Below are 9,125 nucleotides of genomic sequence, written 5' to 3'. Positions count from 1 at the left end.
ACTTAGGCCGGGTTTTTATCAATCCACCTAGTATATCAAGAAATATTAAGTATAAATAATGAAATATTAATTAATTAGAAATTAATTAATAAGTGTAAAATGACTGTATATTATAAAATTAAGATTTACTTAAAATCAGAAAAATTAAAAATTAACACTTCTGTCAAGTTTCTTCTGTTTAAAATGGACTTGAGTGAGTGTCAGTGAAACCACCGATTATTTAAAAAAGTTATTTGGTTTTTTATTTAAATTATTTATTTTATTATTTTTAATATTATATTTAAGCTACTGTAACCTAAAGTAGTACATATGTATCAAGCAAACGATGAAAGAGTATTATATGTGAATTCCATCTGTGTATTATTCTATATGGAAAATATACTCATTTATCTACATTTTTAATGATTTAAGCAACTTCTCCATGTAATAATAGTTATTGTTGCATTTTATTGCATATAGTATAAGCTGTGAAATCAACTAAAACGGTTTTATCTCACGTGCAGGTTAGAGGTGTGCCAATAAAAAACTGTAGAAAATGATTTTTATTCTATGTTCTTGGTTTAATGATTAAACGTTGAAACCACAATAAAAACGGTTAAGATTTAAAATGGTACTTATTTTAATCCAATCATGTCGAGGTACTTACAAAAATTTTTAGTTCATCCATTCAATCTAAATTAGAAGATATTGCGCTCAACGCAATATACATCCACTTTAGTTGAAATAAAAATTTAAAGTTGCATACTAAAATATTTATAGATGAATTAATATATAAATAATGGAATTTCTAATATGTTCAAGCGCATATGAACATTTAGAGATGGTTTATAACAAGCATAATCCAATATCCATAAAAAGTTTCCATCAAAAGTATTTTAAATAGCACATATTCTAAAAGACATAAAATTTTTACCCGTGTATGCTATAGGTATTAGACAATAATCCGGTTACAGTACAAGCATAAAAATAATATTAAATTAAAAAAAAAATGTTGAAAATGCAAGCTGCAATTTCTGTAAGGTGTTCGTTTTCAATAATTAATTAGATAATAAACCTACAGTAATGCAATACACTCGAGAATCGCTGGTATCATCTAACCTTCATCTAATAAGTTCTTAATACATTATATATACTTCAGCTTAACTCATTCATTAATGTCATGTCTATTAAAATCTTTTTTGATTTTATCGTTCTGTGACTTAAATGGGTTCAACTAATCAATGGATTAATTATTTGAAAAATTTTTGGACATCTTCAAAGTAAAGTTTTTTGGGTACATTTCTCTTTGATAACTTGTAGCACGATGAATATTGCATGATGATCTTCGCGGTGAAGTATCAAATAAGTCTATCAGTGTAGAATGAAATGTCTGAAAACTTTATAATCTTATTATGTACATATTTAAGATTTTGACCTATACATACCATCCAGAAACAACCGCCCAGAGCCAAGACTAAAATAATTGTGTTAAAGTCGTCGAAAAATAGAGGTCATGTTAATAATTATCTTCGATTCTTGTGTTCTGGTGTGACCATGGAAAAAAACTTAGGTGTAGCGCTTATTATACATCAAATTTGGTCGTACAACTTGTCTGTTGAGATGAAAAGTTTCTACCAAATCTGCAGGTCTGATAATAAGTTGGATGGAAATCAAAATATATTGATTTTTTGTCAAAATTGCTCGTGTTGTTTCGTATACGATTGGATTTTTGTCGGCCTACATGCAAATTTTCATTCTAATTTAAAGGCTGGAAGCGAAAACATCGTTTAAATACATGCGTGATTTTATTTTGTAGTATATGGTATTTTTTGTTTTCTTTACTAAGGCGTTTTTAAAATAATATTGACTGTGTCGAATGTCTTCCTCTCTCATCCTCATCTCCCAGTAGAGCATAAAGCCTCAACCATCCTTTTATATCTGATTCTGTTATTTGATTCTCGGCTGATATCATTCCAGGAATAATTGGCGTCTCCTACCTATTCCTCTTGCTTTATATATGAATAGTGAAACTCAATGATAAAAATTAGTTTCTTTTCTTTTTATTTGGTATTGTTTACCAATTCACCTTACCCCAGCTATTTCGTACTCATGAACCGAAATTAATTTATAATAATTTTAGTTTGTTTATACAATTTTATTTGCTTTGTCCCTGTTTTGTTGTCATTATTTTGGTTGATAGATTTAATCCTGTTAAGGCAATAGGAAAACGTGAGTTGCTTACTTAATTTTACCTTAGATTGGTAGTAAAGCAAGGATTGGTAAATAAAAGGATTAGAGTGAAATTGGAAACATGGTCGAAATAAGTTAAATCATTGAAAGGATTTCGCAATTAAATTTAGAAAATTTATTCTGTGCATTTAATGAAGAGGAAATTAAGATAGAAATAAAAGGACAAAGCAGTTTTAAAGCATTCTTAAAAGGAATTATTATTTTTTTTAATTTGTGTGCTTGAGATAACAAACACGAATTATTTTCTATTTTAAAGTATTTTACAAGTATTTAATAGAGAAAATTAATCTATTTGATTTAATATACTTATTAACTTTAATTATTTATAATTAGGAATGGGTATCTAATTTGATGACAACATCAATATTGAGCCTTTCCATTTAATTAATTTTTTTTATATTGATTAATAAATTATATGTATATAATTATAGTAAATATGGTTTTAATTTAGATATGTATATTAAAAAAGTTGTCTTTTTCGTTTACAATGTGAAAACTACAATTAGTAACAGTAGTGTCATTATCAGTTCTAATTACGATAAGATATATAACTAGAACTTCTACTAGAAACATTTTTTATTTTTAAAGTAGAGTATTTCTTTAATTAAATAATTATTCTAAATTTAAATTTCTATAATTATTTAAATTTGAAATATTTGTATGAAGTCATAATTACAAATCAACCATAAATACAATTTCAAGATTCTACTTTCCTGAATTCATTAAAATTTATATGTTTAATAATACCTTCAAAGACCCTGGTTTCTATTCAAGTAAATACAAAATCTAATAAAACTAAAGAACTGTTCTGTTCAGAAACAAAATTTTAATTCATAACTTACGATTACACAGTAGGACACAAAGAGGTTAATTTCCATATTTATTGACTGCAGCATAGACAGTAAAGAAGCTTAAGGGATTACAAAACACTACAGCAAAATGTGAACTGCTTTAAAGGTAAAATCCGAAGAGGAAGAACAGAAGCAATGATGCGTCAAATAGACAACAGAGATCAAAGGAAAGATATGTGTCATTTTATTAACCGATACTATATGCAACCGCAACGCAGTCACCTAAATGAACTCCTATGGCAATGTGCAACACATCATCCTGCTGTCTACTCAAGCAAGCGATAAATGTGTGTATCCTTCGTGCTTTGAAGGATGTTGAAATGAGTTCAAGAGGAAAATTTGCTATGCTGTTGTCTGTGGCCATTCAGAGCACATTGCTGCACACATAGTGAGTCTTGATAAGTTTTGCTGCGCACCGACCGTATGACCAATTATAGGTGCCACTATACAGCGGTCAGTGGAGAGTAGAATATTGAGCAATTCTAGGTAATTTAAGTTGATATATTAAAGCTGTAATTGCACAGTGCTGTGTGCTCTGTGGCATTGAGTGCAGTCTTGCACAAACTATTAACTGCACATGTTAGTCATGCACAGATAAAGATAAATTCTTGTAGGAATGGAACTCATTAGAAACAAATTAGTTTTCAAAATTACATAAATGGTAAGGAAAGCAAATACATATAGGAAGTTAATTATTTTAATTGAGGAAACTACTTATAATGTTATTAAAATATAAAAAAATCAAAAGCAATCACTGAATTGTGTGTGGTGTTGTTGTATATTTATAATATAAAATTAATATTTATTTAACTCTTCATAAATTACATACATTTATTACTAAATTCATATAGCATATATTTTAAACATAATTTAAATTAATTTTTGTTTGTTTTGTTTTTCAGATCAATCAATCCTTCAATATGAAGTTTCTGCAAACAACTTGTACACTACAACTTTTCATCATATGGGTTGCGGGAAGCAGCTTAATCCACACTGGCAATTAGAGGACAGAAAATGCTATTGCTTTATTCAGAATGAATAGGTTTTTCATTTTAACAAGCCTTGTGTTAACATTAACGAGCTCAATACATATTACACGCGCAGAAACCACAGACACGCCGGTTACCAATAAAGTCAACACTGAGATGGCTTCAGTTGCGGATGTAGAGGAGCAATTCAAGCCCACACTAAATCTTTTTCAATTGGATGAGCTTTATAAGCGTGTTAATGCTGGCCTATTCAATGGTCACAATATTAGCTTAAATGACACTTATGAGTACGACGACGATATGAACTGCTACAATGGACAAAATGCCATTGGTAATCTGATAACCATGATACTCTATTCAAGTGTTTGCATAATTGGACTCTTTGGCAATACTCTTGTCATATATGTAGTACTAAGATTTTCAAAAATGCAAACAGTAACTAATATTTATATATTAAATTTGGCTATAGCGGATGAGTGCTTTCTCATTGGCATACCATTTCTATTGTATACCATGCAAATTGGCAGTTGGAAATTTGGTGAATATATGTGTAAGGCATATATGGTAAGCACATCTATAACACAATTTACATCATCAATTTTTTTACTTATCATGTCTGCTGATCGTTACATTGCCGTTTGCCATCCTATATCATCATCGCAATATCGTACACCGTTTGTCTCCAAAGTTGTCTCAGGCATTGCTTGGCTGACGTCAGCGCTGTTGATGTTGCCGGTGATATTATTTGCTAATACCGTGCAGGCGGGGGAGCATATCTCATGCAACATTAAATGGCCCGAAGCACAGAATACACAATCGGGTACCACATTTATACTGTATTCACTGACGTTGGGCTTTGCCACACCGCTAACTTTTATATTGGGCTTCTATTGTTTGGTCATACGCAAGCTGCACACAGCGGGACCGAAAAATAAATCTAAAGAAAAGAAACGTTCACACCGTAAGGTAACGAAACTTGTTCTAACAGTGATTACAGTATACATCATGTGTTGGTTACCCTATTGGATTTCACAGGTGGCACTTATAAATTCGTCACCAGGCAAATGCGCTTCGAGACTAGAGATAACGATCTTCCTATTAGTCGGCTGTTTAGGTTATTCGAATTCAGCCATGAATCCAATACTCTACGCATTTTTGAGTGACAACTTTAAGAAAAGTTTTATGAAGGCTTGCACTTGTGCAGCACGCAAAGATGTTAATGCGCAGTTACAGATGGAAAACAGTTTCTTTCCGAAATTCGGTAAAAATCGTCAATCGGAACGTTTGATATCATCCAAAAAGGCCAAACAAAGAAAAGCACTAGCGGCACACAATAATAATGCCAACATAAATGCCACAACAACAACTACTACTGGTACTGGAAACACGGCGACTACATATGTTGACCCCATGACAAGTGTATTTCCATCAGTAAATGTGCCGGTGACTACGCATAATGTAGATTTTCTTGCAGCTACGGGCGGTACGAGTGCTACCGTACTAGTCATTGCTCCTGCACTTACAGAAAATAACTCAATCAATAAGGGTAGAGATTTGGAAAATAGTAAGCCTCCTGTTCTACATACAGACTTATAAGACAGACATTTGGAGACGTTTGTTTATGTAGCAAGAAGATGAGAAAGGAAGGAGTTCGCAGTGGTTAAAGAAACCCTGGTGTAAACTATTGAGAATATGTGTGGAAAATTATTTTATATTATAAGAGTAATGTACATATAAAACTTTATACGTAAATCAATATTATTAAATAATTCATTAAAATAATAAGTAATTATTTAGTAGCAGAAATTTGTTAAGAAATTTGTAAGTACTTATAAGGAAGGATTTTACAAATTTGCGGTAAATAAGTTGAACTATTTTTCTTAGTAGTGTTGTCTTATTCTATTTTTTTTGAAATTTTTTCTACTATAGTTATTTCATCTGACAACCTGGGAATGATCTACTTTATTAAGCAACGTTATAAACGACGATAATTACAGCACAGTGCACTTTGTAGCTATGTTATACACCCGATTCTAAGTCCAATTCATTTTGATATGGATCTGTGTTTCTTAGAGACATTAAATCAAACTGCAAACTGAGTCTGAACTGAGTCTTTCTTTTTATTCTAATGTTAAGGCGTCTTGAACCTGAATGATCAAGGCATATACAAAAAGATAACTCGTCTTAGAGACACTAAATCAAACTGCAAACTGAGTCTGAACTGAGTCTTTTTTTTTATTCTAAAGTTAAGGCGTCTTGAACCCGAATGATCAAGGCATATACAAAAAGATAACTCGTAAGTGACAGAATCTGCAATGATTTTATTTGGAGAATGAGACAAAGGTAGGCAAAAAGCGATAAATAAATGATTTAATAGTCGACGTTAATGTATTAGAGAGTTGTTGTATCAGATCTTTATAGCTGATCGTCAGTGGCGTTTAGAACTATTCGTTATTTTTCATAGTTTGTGTAAAATGAATTATTGGATTGCAAGTGCTAGACGTATAACTCTTTTACCTCATGATTAAAATTTAGATTGTAATTTTGTCTAGGCTGAAGTTCGCACTGAAAAGTCAAATTTTGCATATATAAGTTTTAGATACAATTTCTTTTTAAATTTTTGTGAATTATATGATTATATGTTCGCAGAACAGAAGTTTTGTTTTATTTTTTTGTGTTACTATTGGAACTACAAAGCTCACCATAATTTTTTGAGTTGTTTCTTGTACTCAGCGGTACCAATTAAAATTAATCTATGCGCATCTATCTATATCTATATTAAATAGATACATTTCAAAAAATGCTACTGTATTCGATAAATACAGCATGTCCTGTTACAAAGTGACATTAATTGAGAAGGTGAATTCTTGATCAAATAAACTAAACATTTCATGTGGGAGGCATAATTTTATATGTAAGTTTGAAACACAGAGTTATCTATTTTCAGTTTAAACTGAAATATATAGTTTCAAAAGAAAGTGACCCGAAAAAATTTGCTTCAAGAAATTGCACTGTAAAATATTATGATGACATTATGCATGAATGAAAGGAATATTAATGATCTTCCAGTTATTATATCAACAACCTTAACAAAAAAGGTAGTTTGTGAAATTTCAGGTTGTATAATTTTATTTTCATATTTTTTTTTTGCAAACAGTTTTCTTTGGCTTTGATTAATAATAAAAATTGAAGTTAGAAGGGCTCAAACAGTAATGAAGCAACAATAACAAAAATTTTAAATAATTTGTTCAAAATCGGTTGACCATACAACGCATTTTCGAGTACTACCAAGTACTCATCAACAATGACTTTTAGAAAATATTTGAAGTTTTATTTAATTTGTTTATAGTCTGTATATGAAATGTTGGACTGCGAGCGCTAGAATATTTTATATATAGTTGTATATAGTAGTTTATATATACGGACTACGGATTAATTATGATGGATACAAATTATAGCAAAAGTGATTATATAGTAGTTTAGTTAGTCTATTAGTTAATTCATTACTATAAAAGAAAACAGAAACTTAGTAAAATCAATTTCAATGATATCTGAAAAATATTTAAGCAGATGTGTTTACTTAATGAATTCTCAATTTTATAAATATTAAAATAAAATAAGTAATTTATATTTATATATACCGCAAAAATAATTTTTTATAAACCAAATTCATTTCATTTATAAACAAGTGGGGGCTAATAAGTAAGGTTGATCTTGATTAAAAATAAATTAAAGTTTTAATTTTAATAATTGTATGCTAATTAAAAAATAGAAAATAAATTGCATATCTATAAGAAATATTATTCAAACTGTATATAAGATATAAAATTATTTAATAATTTTGATGTGGAATATATTAAGTTTAAGCTTAATAAATAATTTTTTCTAATGTTTCCTTTTGTTTATTTTTTAAATGAATTATAAATAAATATTATTTTTTAACATTTTCGTAGTTTTATTAATTTTGAAGAATAAATTGGCCTTTTTGTTGATTATATATTAGTAAATTCTTATGCTTATCAGGTCATAAATCTGTATATTCCAGAACTAAGATATTTAGTTTTTAAAATATTTTTTAATTGAAATATATTATTTTATTTTTATGTTATTTTTGTGTTATTATATTTTTGAAGCATATTTTTTCTTCTATTCACCTGCAAACAATTTATCAAACCTTTTTCCACATAATTTGTGCTTTAAAGATAATTAAGTCTAAAGTAAATTAAAATGTTATGAATTAAACGAATTTTATTTTCAATTTTAAAATTTGGATGTTTTTCAGTTTGTTTACTTTTTTTCAGCAGAATTTAAATATTTATAGACTAATAGCATTTAAGTATGAAATTAAATTAAAAACAAATTGTTAATAAAATTATGAAATCATATTGCATAAAATATGTCAATAAATTTGAATAGATTTCAATTTAATTAAGTAAATACGATTTAATTGAAATAAAATGTAATGCTCAAAGCATAAAAATTTTATATAAACTATATTACATATATGTATTATATATGCCTGTATGTACCATAAGTACGAATTTGCGTATAACCATATGAGAGTATGTAAATGTAAAAATTTTTTTTTGAAATAGGCACTTATAGTTTGTATATATAAAAATATATAAAAAAAAAATAATATATGTCACTAAAACTAAATTGAATGAGAAAATTCCAAAAAAATAATAATAATTGAAAATTAAAAATTAATTTAATAATATTTGCAGTTAAATTTTAATATTTTTCCAAAAGTAATGAAAATAAATATTATGTATGGTGAAGAGATAAATGTAATTAAAAAATATCAATTAAATAAACGAAATTAAATCTTAATATTGAGTTATATAACTCAATTATTAAAAATAAATAGTATTAAAGGAATGTAATGCTATTTATATACAAAAAAATAAATTAATGTAATATTTTTAATTAAATCTGTAAGCTGAATATCTTTAAGTAATTTAATTAATTAAATAAAAAATTGCGGAAGCCGCTTTGTATCTTTTGAATAAGAATTTTAGATTAAATATTAAATATGAATTAAATATGATTAATA

General features: G+C 28.1%; 1 protein-coding gene across 1 annotated transcript; it reads left to right on the top strand.

Annotated features, from left to right (window-relative positions):
• The first annotated feature begins 3,990 nt into the window (after positions 1–3,990).
• On the top strand, positions 3,991–5,783 carry LOC119670355 (somatostatin receptor type 5-like). Its single transcript, XM_038080582.1, has one exon. The coding sequence runs from the start codon at positions 4,115–4,117 to the stop codon at positions 5,663–5,665; it is 1,551 nt and encodes a 516-aa protein (XP_037936510.1). The 5' UTR covers positions 3,991–4,114; the 3' UTR covers positions 5,666–5,783.
• The last annotated feature ends 3,342 nt before the right edge of the window (positions 5,784–9,125 follow it).

Source organism: Teleopsis dalmanni, chromosome 1, assembly GCF_002237135.1.
Source record: "Teleopsis dalmanni isolate 2A chromosome 1, ASM223713v2, whole genome shotgun sequence".
Lineage (NCBI taxonomy): Eukaryota > Metazoa > Arthropoda > Insecta > Diptera > Diopsidae > Teleopsis > Teleopsis dalmanni.
Note: the sequence above shows the minus strand (reverse complement) of the source record. Positions and strands in the feature narration are given on the sequence as shown.